Source organism: Myotis myotis, unplaced genomic scaffold (assembly GCF_014108235.1).
Source record: "Myotis myotis isolate mMyoMyo1 unplaced genomic scaffold, mMyoMyo1.p scaffold_m19_p_2, whole genome shotgun sequence".
In the NCBI taxonomy this organism is placed as follows: Eukaryota; Metazoa; Chordata; class Mammalia; order Chiroptera; family Vespertilionidae; genus Myotis; species Myotis myotis.
Window position 1 is genome coordinate 136,361,361 of NW_023416324.1, and position 21,414 is coordinate 136,382,774.

Sequence of the window (21,414 nt, forward strand, 5' to 3'; positions counted from 1 at the left end):
CTGTGTCCACAGTTCCCTTGTGTTGTAGGAATAAGAAACAGACACCACCAGACACTTTTCAGAAATGAACGCCTGACTGTCACTCTGTGTGCTGTAGCCAGACTCCCTATCCAAACACTACATTTAAAAATGCTGTTACAGCTCCTTGGGCAACTAATGTTCTTTTTCACGTTTCATCACATAGGGGAAAGAACAGTAATTGCCAATGAGAAGTATGCCCTTTACAATTTGAAGAAAAATTAATATTATAGCACATTAGAACCTTAAAAGACAAAATGAAAAAGAAAAACCTATCAGTGTTGTGGTAAATACTATTTTCTAACATTGTAACTATTATTTTCTTAGTAATTTTCTGATCCATGTGTTTCTGTGTATGCATTCAAGCTTCAATAGTAGAGGGTACACTTTATATTCTACTCCTAAAAGCATTATTTTCTGCATCCTTTCCCACATTTCTACCTATTTATAAATTTTATTTTTAACAGATTGAAAATGCATTTACTGGGTTGCCGGGCTATAAGGACATCCGTGTACTTGACTTCAGGTAAATAGACTTTAAAAATGCACTCTTTATTTTAAGTGGACTATCCTGTTGGGTATGTTACATACACAACAATAATTTAAAATGACTCAAATGCTGTCATTCAGTGCTATTTCTAGCAAATGTATATTCCTATTGTTAGTATTTCAGGTGAGGAAACTGAATTACAAAAAGGCAAATAATGTACTCAAGGGACATACTGGATCTGTAGTGGGGCCAGGGTAAGAATTGGGAAGTCATGTCCCCCGCTTGCTGCCGGCATGTTGCACTGCTTTTATTTGGCACCGAGGGGAGCCTGACGTCAGATTAGATGTGACCTCCAGGTCCGACTAAAGCTTGTCCAGGTCTCATTGAGGTGAGTGGTGTCTTGGTGTAAGGCCACTATGCACTCACCTTCTTTTCAAACATGACAGTTGTGAGTCAGAGACCTCTTTGGAGGCATTTCTTCCCTGCTCAGACCCACTGCATGACACTGGTGATGTTTATTGAGTGAGTACTTTGTATTAGGCACCTCATCTCCTGAGCCCACTTAATCTCCACCCCCCTCAGAATGCATATTATTATCAATACTCATTTCACAGAGCAGCAAACATGTTTAAAGGGATGAAGTTTTAGCCCAGAGTCAGAGAACCGGTGAATTAGCTTGTAAATTTGAAGCTAAGTGTCTGTCTGAACCTCCATTCCAGATCCAGCACTTTGAAGGTTGGAGCCTCTGGGGGATTGCTGTGGCCCAGCAGTGGGTGCAGTGGACTCTGAGCAGGGGCACTGGGTCACCTTGCAGCATCATTAACAGGGTCAACATCTTAACTGTGGCATAGTCTTGTCACAGCTTCTGGGTTTACCAGAAATTACAGCAATCACTCACATAGCATTTACAGTGTACCAGGCTGTCTATCTATATTAATTCATTTAACCCCAACAGCCATGCTATGAGATAGTTATTACCCCCGTTGTTCCTGATATGTAAAACAGAGCCCAGGAAATTTACATAGTTTGCCTGAGGACACTCAGCTATTATTGGTGCAGGGCAGAGGGCAAGCATGATAAATTGACCTTCCATCTATCCTCACACCACAACCAGTCTCTCCACTAGAACCTTAGTGCTTTTTCACAGACTACCACCTCCAGATGTGCCTAAAGCTCCCCTGAGAACATGAGGCCTTGGGGATCCCCTCACTTGGCAGCACAGGGAAGGCAACGTAGCCTTCGGAGTCAATGTTCCTGAGTGCAAACCCTGCCTTTGGCACTTCTGGCTGGATGGTTTTGGGTAAATTACCAAGTCTTAACTTCTCATTTACATAAAAAAGACAATTTACCTATTAATCCTGCTTTATTAAATAATACTTTTGAAATACTTTAAATGATTTAGGCTTTTTTGTTCCTCAGCTTCTTGACCTGTAAAATGGGGGTACTAATGATCCTTAATAAATCTTAATGAGGATTAATTGAAATAACTTTTGCAAAATGCTTAGCGTAGTTCCCGGCACATGGGAAATTCTTAATAGAACTTAATAGTGTCTGTTACATAAAGTCAATAAATATTAAAGGCACTATCCTATAAGTCAGTCAGTCCTGACCTTTCCCAGCCTCTTAGCGCCTTACTGTATGTTGCCTGATTTGGTTTTCATTGATTTCAATACTACACAGCACATCGCATCTCCCCAACAGTGTTCCTAGTTTTGTTAATGCCAACTACTGGAGTCCCCTGTTGACCGACTGAAAAAGTTTATTTATAAAGAGATAACCTTATATGAACTCTTTTAAAAGTATTTAATAAAGTTTAAAGATAGTAAAGACTTTTAAAATGGAACACTTTCTCCTCCTTTCTCGCTTCCTTCAATCCACAGGAATTTGTCAGCTTCTGATACTATGCAAGCATTTTCACTTAAAGAAACATTTCAGAGGAAATATATTAAGAACTTGTACTTTGATGAATGATGTGACAAATACAATTTTAAAATTGTGCTTAACACTTTTTTTTTCCCCAGGCCCCCCAAGGAAAATGGCAGGTAAGGTACTTTTTAGTACTTTCTGTACTTTCGAATGAATGAGGAGTTAGTTTAGAAAATGTGGTAGACCTAGGTTTAAGGGAGCATAGCTCAATTCTCTTATGATTTCCAGTATCAGTGTCCATCTCTGTACAGATCAGGGGTTAACAAAAGTTTTCTGTTAAGGCTTAGATAGTAAATATTTAAAACTTTTTAGGCCATATGGTCTCCATTGGCAGCTACTCATCTCTGCTACTATCAGATGAAAGTAGATATTGGCGAGATATTGAAAACAAGTAAGTGTGGCTGTGTTTTAATATATCTTAATTTATGGACACTGAAATATAAATTTCATATAATTTTCACATGTCACAAAATATTGGTCTTTTGATTTTTTTCAACCATTTAAAAACATACGATCTGTTAATTCAGTGACAGTAGGCTGGATGTAGCTTGCAGGCAGTAGTTTACAGACCTCTGTTATAGACTGAATACTGACAAGTACTTTTAAATAGAGGGAATGCCCTGGCTGGTTTGTTAGAGTGTTGGCCCTTGGACTGAAGGGTCTTGGGTTTGATTCCTGGTTGCATGTTCCCCAGCCCCAGTAGGGGTGCAAATGGGAGGCAACCAATTGATGTCTCTCTCTCTCTGCATCTCTCTCTCCTCCCTCCCTTCCACTCCCCTAGAAATCAATAGAGAAAATATCCTCAGGTGAGGATTAAAAAACAAAAAGAGGGTGGGGAAAAAGTAGGTTTATAGTTGTATGTGAAACAGAGTTTATTCTTGTATTATTATTATTCATTAATTATGGCATTATTTTCATATGGACAACTGTAAACCTATTCCTGCCGCACTCAGTATGGAGATACTTAATTTAAAATAGGAATAAAAACTTGCATTAATTTAATACTTTCAAGTATTCTATGCATCCAATAATATAATCGAGTGTCACTTTAAAGTGGTAAATGAAGGGAAGAAAGCAGATCTCTATAAGAGTTCATTTGCAAAAACAGCTGCTCTCTAGAATTTCTTAGAGGACACATGTGTAATAATAAAAAAAGCATAGTCAATACCCCTTGTGAAGGTTGCTTGTCATTTTTTGCCTTTGGGTTCCATATTTATTGAACATTCACTTTCTCTTGGAAGATTGACAAGTATAATCTAGAATTTATGAAGTATATTCATAGGCTAAATGTGGGCATGTTTAGAGATACAGTAATACTCCTTCATTGTAATTAATACCTTATATTTGGAGAGGGCACTTTAACTTCCTAATTTTCATTTATATCATTTTAGAAAGTATTAATACGTGCCTACAAATTAGGTAAACCCTGTGTCTACAAAAATTAGTGACTGTTGGTCTCCACTCTCTAGGAACACAGTCTAATGAAAAGCACTTTTAGAGATATGTCAAAGTACTGGTTCTATCATTTTTTTTCATCTAACTCTCTTGTATCCCTGTGAGATAGTGAAAATGAGAATTAATACTCATTCTATTTTGGTGCTGAGGAAATTTTGCCTCAGGAAGGCAAATTGATTTGCCATATGTTACATGACTGTATATCTGATATTTTGACTAAGGGAATCAGAATGTGGGTTTCTGTACTGAGTATGTGTAAATTGCTGTGTGTGTGTTTGTTATAGGCACATTTGTTGATTATTTGTACTCAACTGAAAAGCCTGATTATGGGTGATTAGAATTTAAAACAACCCAAACTCTGATGTTACCCTATGACCAAAAGAATGGTTGCTGAGTGCTAAGTTCTCTCTAGGGATACAGACAACAATTCAATATGAAGCCATTAGGTTTTATGATAAAATTGTTAACTTAGGGGCAGTTTCCAAAATTGTCAAGTGTTAGGTAGTTAATGACATTTATTCGTAACTGTTCAGTATACTTTTATTCTGAGCTGTGTATGAGTAAAAGTGTGGTGCAGAAATAGTGTATTTATATGATATATAATCTCTTTATAAACATGTATAAATGTTACATGTTATAAACATAACAAAATATTATAAACATAAACATTTACATGCACATGAAATTTCTATTTGCTTCGTACCCCTTTCAAGACGCACACATTATTTTAAGTTGGTAGGACTCATTTGAAGTGAATCAACAAAATATTTGCCTGGTGTACACACTTCAAATATTCAGCTCCAGACTTCATAAGTGTGCATCTTCTTACTAATAGAAGTTTTATAAAAGAAAGGATATCTAAGTTTCTCTGAAAAATCTTTATTTTGGTGACCTTAATGAGATGTGATTGCATTATTTTTTCTATTTAAAATCTGCACATGTCAAACAGCCAACAAGGGCATTTGAGGTGAGAGAATGAGAAAGGGAAAATTTCACCTCCACGTGATTCAAATCTCTGGAAATAGCTGTCAGACAGAGAAACTTTCCTCTTGGAAGCAGCTGATTCAGTCTAGGTTGGAAGATGAAGGATGATGGTGGTTGGTTCCTTGGAGTTGTTAGCGCCGAGAGCCAGCAGAGCCTTCTTCAGTCAGATACTGCTTTTGGCTCTTTCAGTCTGTCCCTCATCATGAGAAATCTCCGTGCTCCCTTTGCCACGCCGGAACTCAGTCTGTTCTGGGTCATAGGAAAGTTCCTGGCTCTGAGAATAGATGGTTTCCTCATATTTCAAGCCTGTCTTTGAGTTCTCTTTCCAGGATAAAAACATGGTAATAAATTGTAGCATCTCTCTGAGGATTTTATCTTCTTTAATGAATTTATCCTCACTAGATCTGGTAGATTATAATAGAAATGTTCTTTTTAGATGTTCAAGGGAAACATTTGGGAAACAAATTTTGCCAATAAAAAGTTAGGCTAGTAATCTAACCTAGACTGCCTGATTTGCATAGATTTCTTGATGCAGGAATATTTCTCTTGATCTTCTCCATATGATATTTATAAGTCATGCAAGGCATATCATAGGCTCCTAATAAAGGCTTGCTTCTCCTTCTCTGATTTTCTTGTAGCCCAGAAACCAACTCAAGTGCTAACCGGTTCAGCCTTTACTATCTTCTCCATTTTCCCCTTGTCACTTTTTCCTGTCCTAGAGCCATGATAACATGTTAATATGTTGTGCAAAGACCCCAAAGAGAAGCTCATCTTTCTGGAGATGTGGGCGTGGTCCATTCCACTGAGCTTGGGAGAGTGTGCACATTCTCACAGCGCTGTGCTCTGGCTGTGAGCAATGCCCCCAGGTGATTACTCACAACACACTTGTATGAAGGTAATACGTATGCTTTTTAGGGTAAAAAATTAATCCTATTTAGAGACCGAAAATCCTTTGGATTAAGTCAGGAGTATCACATACTGTCATTTATTTGCTTATATTAGTGAATACAATTGACCATTTGTTTTTTTCATTACTTTCAAATATATTTATTGAATTACTATAAGCCAGGCATTTTGCTAGATGCTTGGGACACATATGGTGTAGTGAGTTCTGACCAGTAGGTGTCCCTCTTACTGTTTTATTCCACCTTGGAGCCATCCTTTGGTTATTTTAATATATTTTACTGAAGTTATTTCTTTACGAAAAAGATCAGGAATTACCCTTGAATCAACATATTCTGACATGGGGAAAATTAAGTGGTTGAGGGATGCTAGATGACAAGCAGATGTCTCACCACTTAGAGCATCAGGTGTCAAAGTGCTCAGTCACCATGTTAAAGTGCCCAAACCACCCCATTGGAGGCGGCAGCTTATTGGGAGGAAACCTCACTGAAGTTACTCAGAGTGAGAAGTTCAAAGAGGCCTGGCTGCTTGAATGGCAGGGAAGGATGTCACCTTCATGGCATCCCCTGCAGTCCAGGATGTGCTCTGCAGCAAGCAGGCCGCAGACAGGTCCTGCACCGCCAGGGCTCCGAAGGAGAGGTCTCTTAAGACCAATTCATGCTTACCAAACCACAAAACACACTGCATTCTCTAGGATGCCAGCTGATGTATTTAAAATGAGAAATATATCTGCCAATTGACCAATTATTGCATTGGCTGGCTCATGCATTCTTTTTCTATAGGAGCATATGTAGGAAGTTATAATCAAAAGTTTCCTTTGCAAACTTGAAATCTGGAAAAGGAAGTTGGTGATTTTAGTGGCCAGTATCATCAAGCCATGCCAGCCTATTGTAGCTGTCTGCAGCCTAGGGATCTGTCTTCTGAGGAAGCCACAATACACTGGTGAGAAGAATTCTCCTCAATAGTAACACAAGTTAATTGACTAATTCCCTTTTTCCTTGACTTCATGAGACCATTGTCATTATGTTGATACTTTTTCTTTAGATATGTTAATACCTCGATTAGGATGCAGTTCTCTTTTTATATTCAGACTAGAGGCCTGGTGCATGAGATTCGTGCACTGGAGGGGTCCCTCAGCCCAGCCTGTGTCCTCTCGCAGTCCAGGATCCCTCTCGCAGTCCGGGGCTCTTGCAGTTTGGGACCCCTCGCTCCTTACTGCCCGCCTGCAGCGGAGGGAGAGGCCTCCGCCACCACCACTTTGCTCTCCAGCCGTGAGCCCAGCTTCTGGCTGAGCAGCGCTCCCCCTGTGGGAGTGCATTGACCACCAGGGGGCAGCTCTTGCATTGAGCATCTGCCCTTGGTGGTCAGTGTGCATCATAGCGATCAGTCATTCCACCGTTTGGTTGATTTGCATATTAGCCTTTTATTATATAGTATGACTATAGATTTCTGTTCATTTAGTAGGCACTGGGTACCCCTCTTTCCCAGGTACCATGCTGAACATTGGGGATAGAAACTCAAGAAGAAACTGAAAGGCAGTCACTGTAAACAAAATCTTTATACAAAACAACAAAGGCTATAATCAAGGAACATATAAGGATGTATAAGTAAGTTAAGAGGAAGGATTTAATTTATTTTTATGCTCTGATTTGGGAATCATTTTGCTCCTACAGAATGGTGATGGAAACCATGCTTTCTGAGACTCTCCCTCTAGGTCTAATGCTTGTTCTCCTGGGTTCATAGTCCTTCTTTTGTGCTTCCTTAGCAGGTCCTCATCTGTTCTCTCTTTTCATCCATAGTGGCACAGATGTTCACTATGCAGTTACTTTCAACGGAGAGGCCATCAGCAATACCACCTGGGACCTAATCAGCCTTCACTCCAACAAGGTGGAAAACCATGGTCTTGTGGAATTGGATGATAAGCCCACTGCCGTTTATACAATTAGTAACTTCAGAGATTATATTGCTGAGACACTGCATCACAATTTTTTGCTGGGCAACTCCTCTTTGAATCCAGATCCTGGCTCCCTTCAGCTCATCAACGGTGAGTTTCATAACAATCATGAAGTCCTCTATAGTTTTAGTTCCTTTTCTAGTATGCTCTGGTGAAATGAATTACCCTAAATATACGTGGTTCTGAGCATTCTCTAGACCAGTGGTTCTCAACCTTGGCTGCACATTAGAATCATCCCTGAGGCCCAGAAATCAGGATTTAAAAAGATTCCCAGGTGATTCTAATGTGCAGTCAAGGTTGAGAACCACTGCTCTAGACTGAACGAGATAGGAGCCATCCTAAGCTGATTGGAACGTTAGCCATGTACTACTTGGGATGGATTAATCAAGGGCTCTCTGGAATATTTGTAGATGGAAGGCCACTCTTTGTGGAGAACAGCATGATATTTAGAAATAGGTTAGAGCTATGGAAGCAAACTATAAGAAAAAGTCAAGAAGCACCTAGAAGTATGAATTGAAATAGGCTGTAGTGCTGCCCCGGCAATCAAGACATCAACTCTCCAGAGGTAGGTCAGCTGTAAAGGCTTAAAAGCCAGAGAGCAGAAGAGAAGGAGCAGCTCAGGGAAGCTGCTGGAAGACCCTGGGAAAGAAGAACTGAGACTGGGTGCTGGGCAGGATTCCAGAGAATCCCACACTAAGTTTGAGTTCAGGCGGCTATATAGGTCCAGTGATGACCCAAAATCAACAGGTGGATCTGGGTCAGCCAGGAGGGGCTGACTACTCTGAGTTTGTTTGTTTGTTTGTTTGTTTATTTATTTAATCCTCCCTCGAAAATATCCCCCCCCCCCATTGATTTTTAGAGAGAGTGGAAGGAAGGGGAGAGACAGAGAGAGAAACATCTATGTGAGAGAGACACAGCGATTGGTTATCTCCCGCACATGCCCTGCCTGGACCAGGGATCGAGCCTGCAGCTGAGGTATGACTGGTTTCGAACCTATCACCCTTCAGTTTGTGGGCTGGTGCTCTAACCACTGAGAAACTGGCTAGGGGGGACTACTCTGAGTTTGAGTGACCTAGTCAGGAGTGACCTAGTCAACCTGGGACAGAGCTTGCTGAGTCCAGAGCTTAATGCATCAGGGACGTGGTGCCCTGTTAACTTGCTACTTCCTTTTACTTCTCCACAGTTTCTTCACTTGGTAGTTGAACTTTTAAAATGTCCAGAGTATATTTTATTGAAGCCACCCCCATAGGAGAAGTACCAGCTGCTAAGGAGGAAAATCCACAAGTGGGAGGCAATACTAATAATGATGCATGTTTACAGCCTCTCCAACTGCTACATAATCCGAGGGGAAAAGAAGCCTCTATATTTTTAGGCAGCTACCACCTAGGCCTCGTGTGTGTGTGTGTGTGTAGACAAATAGAAGCAGACACAAGGGAGAAAAAGAAAAGAGAGAGAAAACATTTTAACAAAATTTTACTCTGTATAATATAATTCCTTACTTCCTATTAAGATATTTTTTGCTCTGGCTGGGTATTTCAGTTGTTTACAGCCTTGTTCCCATATGTCAAGGTTGCAGATTTGATCCTGATTAGGGTGCATTAAAGAAGTAACCCAGTTTTCAAAGGTACTTTCTGCTAGAAAGGAAATAGTTTTGCATAATGTTTTCCATTGTTAGCATCAATGCATTAATAAGTGGAACAATCGATCAATGTTTCTCTCTCTCTCCCCCAAATCAATAAAAAAACCCCACAAAAACAAAAGATATTTTTTGAGGAACTAAGCTAAAACTTTGAATTCTGTTTCAATAACATAATTGAAAAAATAGGCTGCTGAACTGATGTCTCTTTAATGAACCAGTGTGCTGAGACAGGGCCACAGAGTGGCCTCGACTTTATTTGGGTTACCTAGGACTTTTAAAAAAAAATATTTAAGAATACATTTTATTCTTAAATACATTCTGAGAAGCTACATTCTTCTTCGTCTTTTTTTAAAATCCTCACTTGAGGATATTTTTCCATTGATTTTTAGAGTGAGTGGGAGAGGGAAGACAGAGAGAAATATTGATGTGAGAGAAACACATCGATTGGTTGCCTCCTGCATGAGACCCGACCAGGGCCCGGGTGGAGGAGGAGCCTGCAACCAAGGTATGTGCCTTTGACAGTAATCTAACCCAGGACCCTTTGGTCTGCAGGTTGATGGTCTATCCACTGAGCTAAACCAGCTAGGGCTGAGAAGTTACGTTCTTCAATGGGGACAAATAAAATAGCTGAACATTTTATCTTTTTATTGTTTAAAGTGTAACATATGTCTCCTTCCCCCCCACCCCCATTGACCACCCCACTGGCTACTCCCACCCCCTAGGGCATGCCACCACTGCCCCAGTGTCTGTGTCCATCGGTTATGCTAATATGCATGCATACAAGTCCTTTGGTTGATCCCAAACCTCCTCTTCCCCTGCTACTTGTCTCTGGATCTATTTTTGTTCAGTTTATGTTGATTATTATATCCCACATATGAGTGAGATCCTTTCTCTGACTGGCTTATTTCGCTTAGCATAATGCGCTCCAGTTCCATCGATGTTATTGCAAATGGTAAAAGTTCCTTCTTTTTTTCCCCCCCTCTTTTGATGGTTTTTTTTTCTTTATTGATTAAGGTATTACATATGTGTCCTTATCCCCTCATTGCCCTCCCAACTCCCCCCCCCCCCCCCCTGCTCATGCCCTCACCCCCCTGGTGTCAGTGTCCATTGGTTAGGCTTATATGCATGCATACAAGTCCTTTAGTTGATCTCTCCCCCTTACACCCACTCTCCCCTGTCTTCCCTCTGGGGTTTGAGCATCTGATCAATGCTTCTCTGTCTTTGGATCTGTTTTGTTCATCAGTTTATGTTCTTCATTATATTCTACAAATGAGTGAGATCATGTGGTATTTTTCTTTCATTGACTGGCTTATTTCACTTAGCATAATGCTCTCCAGTTCCATCCATGCTGTTGCAAATGGTAAGAATACCTTCTTTTTCATAGCAGCATAGTATTCCATTGTGTAGATGTACCACAGTTTTCTAATCCACTTATCTGCTCATGGGCACTTAGGCTGTTTCCAGATCTTAGCTATGGTGAATTGTGCTGCTATGAACATACGGGTGCATATGTCCTTTCTGATTGGTGTTTCTGATTTCTTGGGATATATTCATAGAAGTGTGGATTACTGGGTCAAATGGGGGTTCCATTTACAATTTTTTGAGGAAATTCCATACTGTTTTCTTGCTGGTGGGATGCAGACTGGTGCAGCCACTATAGATGTACATTTCAATTACTCAAAATTTTGTCCCTAAAATCTATTTCTATTGTCATGACAACTTCAGAGTTCTGAATGGCATAGCTTTCTAGGTAACTTGGCCATAATCTCATAAGATATGTTCATCCTGATTTTCTAGTGCTTGTTGTCCATAGAAGACAAGATAACTGTATACAAACTGAAAAAGGGTTTTGGAAAATACTTAAACCAAATAGGATTTTTGGCTTTTGATTAACTCCTCTATGTCAGGCCAGTAAGAGTAGGTGAATAACGAGAGATTCTGCTTTTGTTTTTGATTTATATACTAGCTCACTTTCCTAGCAAACCCTTCTTTTTAGTTTCTTGATTCCCTCTCCCATTTCGGGAAAATTAATTTATACTTTGTCTATATGTGTGTGTGTGTGTGTGTGTGTGTGTGTGTGTGTATATATATATATATATATATATATATATATATATATATATATTAGAGACCCAGTGCACGAATTCGTGCATGGATGGGATCCCTTGGGGTGACCTGTGGAGATCAGGCCCCAGCTCATGTTCCCAGCCTCACAGCCCCGCAGCCCCACCTGGCACCCCGCCTTGGCCTGGTGCTGCCCCCTCACCTGCTCCACCATCCTGCCTGTGGGGTGCTTGGGGCCAGGGCCCCTGCCCAGCTCCTCAGTGCCTGGGAGCCGGGCAGCAGCCCCGCCCCCTGCTGCCGCTGCTGGTCGCTGTCTACAAGGTGATTGGTGGGGCCCTGGTTGTATCTGTCTTGTCCTGCTCCACCTGCTCCACCATCCCACCGTGGTCCCACTCTCATCAGGGCCTATTGGGGCAGGCAGCGCTTCCATGCCGCCTGCTGCCAGTGCTGCATAACCGACGCCCGCCATGTTCCACATCGCCCTTTGGTGGTCAGCGCATGTCATAGTGAGTGGTTGAACTCCTGGTCTCCTGGTAGAAAGGACTGCCTGAGGGGACAATTTACATATTAGGCTTTTATTATATAGGATATTGTGTGTGTGTGTGTGTGTGTGTGTGTGTGTGTATGTGTGTGTGTGTCCCTCATGAATTTATCTCTGACATATGAAATACTTCCACAGGAGAAACTTAGCCTTATTAATATTTATAGCCTTCACTTCATCAAAGTCCGTAGTAACTAGTAAGGGTTCAGTAAATTTTTGTTGAATTAAATTATACAATTTACTCTCTTTAATATTGGTATAGTGATAAACTCTCTGGTCTCCTAGTCCATTTTTCAAAGGTACTTTCTGCCAGAAAGGAAATAGTTTTGCATAATTTTCTCTTTTGTTAGCATCAATCAAATGAGTTGGAGTTTCAGTTCAACTTTCTTATCAAAATGGAAAAAAAAATCAATTTTAACAACAACTGCTTCATAGGAATCTTAAAAAGAGTAAAAACTGCTTCAGAAAGAAAAAGAAATAATATAGGAGTGTCCTAAATGTCATAATGGGAAGAACATTTATTTTATGCTAGAGTCTCTTAATTCAGACAGATGGTGCTAATGTAAGTAAAACATCTGAATAAAGTTGCAAGCATTTTCTAAGCAAGTCTCCCTTATCTGTTCTGCCAATCTAAACTGTAAAAAGGAAAAACGTGGTATTTAGTTGTCCCTAAACCTCAAGTACAATAGCGTCTCAATTAAAAATGTTCCTGAATATTGTTTTTCTTTAGTGAGAGGAGTTTTTCTTCCCCCCACTGAAGACCCGGTTTGGAACCCCCAAAGTGCAAGTCTTCCGGCAACCCCACCATCTGTTCTGGTAAGTGTGTTTCTACATTATATGCCTAGAACCAGGCCCTCAAGCTTCTTCTCTTCTTTGCACACTCCCCTGCTTACTTTGGCATCACGAATTTCCCAAATATTCTCTTACTTCATCCCTGGGACATTATTCTTAGTTGTCAGCTCTTGGGTCCCAAGTATTGGGTTAGAAAATGTAAACTTTCTGCAGCGCTTAAATGAAATCCACACCTTTGGCACTGCCAAACTCCACACAGGGAAGAAAACTTATTTATGGCTCATACTTGTTTGGATATAATTAAGCTCTAAGTGCCCATTGAGTTGCTCTCTAAAAGTTACACGGAACTAGTTTTTATAGTCAAGACTATAAAGTGATGTACATGGGTACAGAGTATAGATAGGTTTTTGTTCTAAGGGTTGTATTGAAGAAATCGTTTAGATTCTACAACGTAAAGGGCAATATGTGTATGAAAATGAGAGAAGGAAGAGTAAAAACATTGGCTAGCTGACAAGTGACAGGGACTCTAAATCAGGCCTCCTTTTAACTTGGGCTAAAAACAGCAGGATTGGCCCTGACCGGTTTGGCTCAGTGGATAGAGCGTCGGCCTGCGGACTGAAGGGTCCCAGGTTCGATTCCAGTCGGGGGCATGTGCCTTGGTTGTGGGCACATCCCCAGTAGAGGGTGTGCAGGAGGCAGCTGATCAATGTTTCTTTCTCATCGATGCTCCTAACTCTCTATCCTTCTCCCATCCTCTCTGTGAAAAATCAATAAAATATATCTTTAAAAAACAACAACAAAAAACAGCAGGATTTGTACAGAAACAGCATATAACAGAATTTCCTTTTTGTTCTTACCACCCAACTCCCCTGGCGTGCCTCTACCCCCTCCAAGCCACCACTTGCCACTTTATAGGGAGGCGTCCTGGAGAAAAGACGGTGGCTTCCTCAGGTGCAGTGAAAGCAACAATGACAACAGCCCAATCACAACCACACTAGACACTCACCTGTCCAAAAGGAGCACATGGTCTTTTCTTTTTTGGTTGATCCTCATCCACGGGTATATAAATATTTTTTTCACTGATTTTTAGAGTGGAAGGGAGGGGAGGAGGAGGAGAAAGAGAGGAAGAGAGAGAGAAAGGAAACATAGATGTGAGAGAGACACATTGATTGGTTGACTGGGGCCAGATCAGACCTGCAACCCAGGTACATGCCCTTGACCCAGAATTGAACCCAAGACCCTTTGGTGCACAGGTTGACTCTCTAATCACTGAGCACACCAGCCAGGGCGAGCATATGACCTTCTATTATCACATAGATGCAGGAGGAAGACTCCCTTCTACAGGGATTGGCATCAGATATTACATTCACTTGGTGCTTATTTATTCATTTGTTCATTCTTTCAAATTTATTTATTTTGTGCTTTTAATGTGCCAAGTGCTGAGAAAACTGAGATGAATAAGGTGTGGCCTTGCCTACAAGAAGTTTCCAGTCTGGCGGTAGTAGAGAGACTTCTACACAAATAAAGTGACGCTATCCTAGAAGTCCCTCCAGGGTGCACTGGCGGGAGTGGTGAGTCACTGAGAACATGGTACACTAGTCTTCCTTTCTGCTAATCACATCCATCTCGAGGCTTCTCTAAACACAGGAGATCTGTGGTGGTATTTTAGACTAGAGGCCTGGTGCATGAAATTCATGCACTGGGTGGGGGGTTTCTCAGCCTGGTCTGCACCCTCTCGCAGCCTGGGACCCCTCGGTGGACATCTGTCTCCCAATTTGGGATCCCTCTTGCTGTCTGGGACCCCTCGCTCCTTACTGCCTGCCCGCTCACTGCTCCTTAGTGCTGCCGGAGAGGTGGGAGAGGCTCCCGCCATCGCCACTGTGCTCACCAGCTGTGAGCCTGGCTTCTGGCTGAGCAGCACTCCCTCTGTGGGAGTGCACTGACCACTAGGGGGAAGCTCCTGAGTTGAGCATCTGCCCCCTGGTGGTCAGTGTGCATCATAGCGACTGGTTGGTCCACCGTTCAGTTGATTTGTATATTAGGGTTTTTATTATATAGGATAGTATAAAGACAAGAACTTCTGTTTAAGCCAGGGGTTGCAAACCAGAGACCAGATGCTGAATTCAGATATAGGCATGTACTTTGGGACCAAATGAAAACAACAACAACACACATCCAAAATTTAAAAAACCAGGAGATTTTTGCATAGAAATGCTGATTTCTAACTTCTTTTAAAGGCCAGGAATATCTGGTATCGTTAATTTCATATTTCCTTGTGGCAGAAAGTGGCTAGAGCATGGCTGGAAGGGGCTGCCCCTTTAATGATGCAGCACTGACTACTGGGGCTTATTTGTGTTACCTGGTATGTGATTCAGTTTGCATTTACACCAACCCCTTAGTTTTTTTTTTAACAGTGATAACTGTAGGGTAGTCATTAACAATTTGAGGAAAAAGTGTTAATAGATGATAATAAAACATGAAAAAAAGATTAATTAGAAGTATCTGGTTATTGCTTCTTTTTTTCTGGATTTCTCTTTGGCAGACTGTTAATGAGATTTTAAATTTTATTTATTTACTTATTTATTTTACCAAAATTTGATTTTTAGAAATTATTTTAAAGGTAAGAGTGTTGGGATATTGAGTTTGATGCGTTTGGCAGTCTGAATTGGAAAATTGCTGCACAGTACGCTTTCCATAGCAGTAGCAGGCTTTTCATTTGGCATCAGCAAAAGTGAAACTGGCCAATATAATATTAAACTTGCTAATATACTACATTGAACTAAAAGAAGAATTCACGAGTTGAATGTGTTACTATGGGGGCATTTATCCATATAAAAATAAACGAGGTGCTATTCCTGGCATGTATGTGTTCACCTTTCAAAATATATGAGAGAGATTCATTGCCATGCCATGTTTTTTGGGGGAAAGGGTACGTATTTGGAATAGATGGCCATCCTTCTTTATTTAAAAAGTTGAGTTGTTTACTTCCACATTTTATGTTTCTTACTTGTGACAGTTTTTATTAAAGATGTTGTGTATTGTTTTACTTTTAATTTTTATGAGATGAAAAGCCATTTCGTTTATAGAAATCTATGTATTGCTTGAGGATTTCTTTTTCATTGATAATTCAGCTGCTCTCCTAACGTGTGTCAAGTCATAGGCTCTGTTTGATAAAACTCAATTTCTTAAGTATAAGTTAAAGGGTTTAAGACATCTTACTCAGAATTTTGAAAATGCAGATTTCGAATATGCATGGATCTAAATATACCTAACTCAGCTGAAAGTATGAGTGGCTTTAACACATCTCTAGATGTGACTTTAGATAATTAAGAGGAGAAAAAGTGAATTCCCTGGTAAGGTATGACTCTCATCATCATCACTACTTTTTTTGAGGAACAGAACTTGGTATTGAGCAAATGGCCTTTTTACTTTTGCCTGAATGCCTATATGGCTTTAGATACTAGAAGAAGAACTGGGGAAGGAAAAACTTTTCTTTTATACGAACAGCCTCCACGTTCAACATAGAAGACAATTAAATATTAAAAATGGTCTCTCCCCACCCCGTGTTCACCTGGGTCTTATACACCTGTGCACATGTGCCAACTTGAATGAGAGTCAACTGCCCAGTCAGTTGGTTCTAGTTCCTCCTCTGGGAATCCTTTCGCCCTCTGGGGATATACACTTGTATATCTCTCAGTGAATAGTCAGATATAGTGGGCAAAGCACTGGGATTGAGACCTGTAGAAATCCACAATCTAGTTCTGATCTTTTCTCTATGTTTTGTGACCATAGGCCAGAGGTTCTCAACCTGTGGGTCGTGACCCCTTTGGGGGTCGAATGACCCTTTCACAGGGGTCGCTTAAGACCATCGGAAAACACATATATAATTACATATTGCTTTTGTGATTAATCACTATGCTTTAATTATGTTCAATTTTTTTTTTTAATTAAATCTTTATTGTTCAGATTATTACATTTGTTCCTCTTTTTTTCTCCCCATAACTCCCCTCCTCCCAGTTCCCGCCCCACCCTCCACCCTCACTCCCCACCCACTGTCCTCATCCATAGGTGCACGATTTTTGTCCAGTCTCTTCCCGCATCTCCCACACCCCTTTCCCCCCCAGGAATAGTCAGTCCATTCCCTTTCTATGTCCCTGATTCTATTATAATCACCAGTCCATTCTGTTCATCAGATTATTTATTCACTTGATTCTTAGATTCACTTGTTGATAGACGCATATTTGTTGTTCATAATTTGTATCTTTACCTTTTTCTTCCTCTTCCTCTTCTTAAAGGATACCTTTCAGCATTTCATATAATCCTGGTTTGGTGGTGATGAACTCCTTTAGCTTTTCCTTATCTGTGAAGCTCTTTATCTGACCTTCAATTCTGAATGATAGCTTTGCTGGATAAAGTAATCTTGGTTGTAGGTTCTTGGTATTCATCACTTTGAATATTTCTTGCCACTCCCTTCTGGCCTGCAAAGTTTCTGTTGAGAAATCAGCTGACAGTCGTATGGGTATTCCCTTGTAGGTAACTGAGTTTCTTTCTCTTGCTGTTTTTAAGATTCTCTCTTTATCTTTTGCTCTTGGCATTTTAATTATGATGTGTCTTGGTGTGGTCCTCTTTGGATTCCTTTTGTTTGGGGTTCTCCGCGCTTCTTGGACCTGTAAGTCCATTTCTTTCACCAGGTGGGGGAAGTTTTCTGTCATTATTTCTTCAAATAGGTTTTCAATATCTTGCTCTCTCTCATCTTCTGGCACCCCTATAATTCTGATGTTGGTACGCTTGAAGCTGTCCCAGAGGCTCCTTACACTATCCTCGCATTTTTGGATTCTTTTTTCATTTTGCTTTTCCGGTTGGGTGTTTTTTGCTTCCTCGCATTTCAAATCATTGACTTGATTCTTGCGCTCCTCTGGTCTGCTGTCGGGAGTCTGTATAATATTCGTTATTTCAGTCCGTGTATGCTTAATTTCTAGTTGGTTCCCCAATATAAGATCGAGGGTCTCATTAGATTTCTTGAGGATCTCACTACATTTATCGGCGGCTTCTAGACAGTTCTTAAGAGACCTTAAAAGTGTGGTTCTGAACTCTATATCTTCCATTGACAATTTTGTCCTGTTTCTTTGTCTCCGCATTTTGTTATGCTTCCTTGGTGCACCTCCTAGTGGTCTTTGTTTGCAGTCTTATAGTTAAATCTTGATTGTTGTAGCTAATTCCAGGGAGGGTTTGACCTCTAGGCCAAGTGGCTATGAGAATCAGCTGTGTCAGTAGTGAGAGAACTTCTGTCCTCTAGGGAGGTGCTAATCTAGCCTTTGCCTGAGGCTATCCAGCAAATGCCTGTGTGCAGGGCTTGGGCGGGGCGGGTAGAACAGGATCAACAGGGTGGGCCGGAGAGAGCAGTTATGGCGGCTCTCAGTCCTGTCCCCAGGGGCTCTGCCTCTCTGAGTCCCAGCACCCGCTGCCAAGCTCAGAGAGAAAGCTGCACTCGCTCTGACCCAAGCCAGACAGTCCCGCTTCTCCCGTTTGAGTCTGGGTCGCTAAAGATTCGCCCGGATCTGGAGCTCAGAGTCTGCGACTCCCTCCCGATTGAAAACGCCAACCGCGCCCTCCGCCGCCAGCCCGCTCCGCGCACTCCGCACCTCAGAATTTGACTTCAGCACTGCGCCTCCTCTGAGTGTCCGTATGCGTTTCTCTTTCCTCCTAGTTGTAGGACTTCCACTCAGCCAGCGTTCCTGTGGTTCTGGGTGATGTCCCTTCCGTTTTTTGGTTTCACTTTTGAAGTAGTTGTTCAAAGCGGCAAACTCCGGCGTTAACCTATGCCGCCATCTTGGTTCTCCTAATTATGTTCAATTTGTAACAATGAAAATACATCCTGCATATCAGATATTTACATTACGATTCATAACAGTAGTAACATTACAGTTATGAAGTAGCAACGAAAATAATTTTATGGTTGGGGGTCACCACAACATGAGGAACTGTATTAAAGGGTCGCGGCATTAGGAAGGTTGAGAACCACTGCCATAGGCATTTCACTCTTATGAAGCTCAGTTCCTTATCTTTAACAGGCAAGGGTGGACTACATGATTCTTAAGAGTCCTCCTAGTCGAAAACTTGGTACTTTATGTTCATGCATATGCACATGCTCAGGCCCCCTTTCCAACATAAGGTGTTTATGAACCAAAGGATGGCCTTATAAAGTGCCCGGGCCTCTGGCAAGAGAAAAGCTGGTATTGCTACTTATTTAGTTTTCTTCCACATTGTGGACTTCAATTTGTTGTCTTTTTATTTATCAGAAATTGACTTCTTATTCTCTTCATCTGGTTCACCCTCTCTCCCTGCCCAGCTTGATTGAGATATAATCAATACATGATATTGTACAAATTTAAGGTGTACAGTGTGAAGATTTGATGTTTATTGTGAAATGCTTACCACAATAGGGTTAGTTAACCCCTCCATCACATAATTACTTTCTTTTTTGGAGGGTGTGAACATTTAAGATGTACTCTCTAGGTAATTTTCAAGTATATAACACATAATTATAGTCACCATGTTGTACATTGGGTACCCAGAACTTATCTTGTAACTATAAGTTTGTACATACAATTTGACAAATTTGTTAAGAACTTTTCTTATCATGAAAGGATTTTTCACTTTGTCAAATGTTTTTTCTGCATATATTGAGATGATCATATGATTTTTTATCCTTCATTCTACTAATGTGGTATATCACATTTATTATTTTTATTATAATGTATAGTATATACTAGTATGATAAACACATTTTTGTTGTTCTATGTATATTAGCTTAAAGTTTTCTTGTAATGTCTTTGTATGGTTTTCTTATCAGGGTAATATTGGCTTTGTAAAATGAGTTTGGGAGTATCATCTCCTGTTCAATTTTTTTGGGAGAGTTTAAGAAGGATTGACATTAATTCTTCTTTAACTATTTGGTAGAGTTCACTGGTGAAACCTCTGGTTCTGGGCTTTTCTTTGTTGGGAGGGTTTTTGTTAAATTTAAACTCTTTACTAGTAATTGATCTGCTTTTATTTTCTATTTATTTTCTTTTTTACAAAGGGCCTGCATGCAGTGGTAAACCAGCCCAATTGCTTATTTACTTATTAAAATTTTAAAAAAATATATATTTTTACTGATTTCAGAGAGGAAGGCAGAGGGAGAGAGAGAGAAACATCAATATTGAGAGAGAATCATTGGTCATCTGCCTCCTGCATGCCCCCTACTGGGGATCAAGCACGCAACCCGGCATGTGCCCTTAACCAGAATACTAGTAGAATCTGGGTTAGGGTTAGGGTTAGGGTCAGAGTCAGGGTTAGGGTCTGGGTTAGGGTTAGGGTCAGGGTCAGGGTTAGGTTAGGGTCAGGGTCAGGGTCAGGGTCAGGGTTTAGGGTTTAGGGTTTAGGGTTAGGGTTAGGGTTAGAGTTAGGGTAAGGGTCAGGGTCAGGGTCAGGGTCAGCCTCCCAGTGCAGAGAGCAGAGAAGAGGAGGATCTAGGGTGGTGGCAAATAAAGAATAACCAGCATGGTGACACACTTAAAGTAGGATCTAATTAAAGGAGCATGGACAAGGTAGGAAGTGATGGTGTCTTTCCACAAAAGAAAATTAGTTTACTTGACAGAATGCTTTCAGTTTAGGAATTATAGATGAAACTGAGGGTGTCTATATATATACCCAATGATCTACTGTTGTTATCTCCCCAGTTCATTTGTCACTGGAAGAAGGCTTAAATTAGGACATGCCCAGTGATTTCTTGCCTATGTTCCTTTCCTTGTGATTGGGAGAGTATGCTGTCTAAAGATTCCTCACACAGATCCTGGATGGAAAGAAAAGGGGAGAGAATGTAGGCAAAACATAAAGGACTAGTTAGGTCATGACATTGGGTTAAATCTCTCCATAGACCAGTAGGTTCTGTTTTATTTAATGGCCATAGATTGAACTGTAGTTAGTCACCTTTAAATTGTGTGCTTTCGTTTAAAAAGCTTCTGAGGCTCGCGAGTGTATGCCAGTGAAAATTCATTACCACTGGTAGAGATCTCTTGGATGAGGAGGAAGGTGTTATAGACAGAGTTTTCTGGACTTCATTTTTTTTTTTTTATAGCTATACCATGCATTCTAATCTTCAGTAAGGTTTATATGAGGGGACATTTCTTAGAGGTTTCAGTTAATGAGAAATGTAACAATTGAACAATTAAATAAGTATTTTAAAGACCCAGGCTGGAATAGTATGACCAGAACATGATCAGGCTATATTCTCTACTTGGGAGTTTTTAAAATTATCAAGTCCCATTAAGTTAGAATGTCTAGAATGTGGGGCCTGGGCATTGGGGGTTTTAAAAAGTTTTCACGTGCCCAGCCAGTGTGGCTCAGTGATTGAGAGTCGACCCAAGAACCAAGAGGTCCCAGTCAGGGCACATGCCTGGGGTTGTGAGATCGATCCCCAGTAGGATGTGTGTAGGAGGCAGCTCTCTCATCCATGTTTCTCTCTATCCCTCTCCCTTCCTCTCTCTCTAAAAATCAATAAAAACATAAAAAAATTTCCATGCGATTTTAATGCTATTTAGAGTAGAGAATGATTGTTCTTTTCTATTTTCACCCAGTAAATATTTTATGAATTCTATGCACATGGC

At 40.7% G+C, this 21,414-nt stretch overlaps 1 protein-coding gene across 1 annotated transcript in view; it reads left to right on the plus strand.

Moving 5' to 3' along the window:
• Positions 1-21,414, plus strand: part of IMPG2 (interphotoreceptor matrix proteoglycan 2) — a 91,398-nt gene that overhangs the window by 54,970 nt on the left and 15,014 nt on the right. The window contains exons 8-11 of the mRNA XM_036348896.1: positions 486-544; positions 2,530-2,550; positions 7,576-7,820; positions 12,705-12,790. Coding sequence (XP_036204789.1) covers positions 486-544; positions 2,530-2,550; positions 7,576-7,820; positions 12,705-12,790 — 411 coding nt within the window. The remainder of the gene's footprint in view (positions 1-485; positions 545-2,529; positions 2,551-7,575; positions 7,821-12,704; positions 12,791-21,414) is intronic.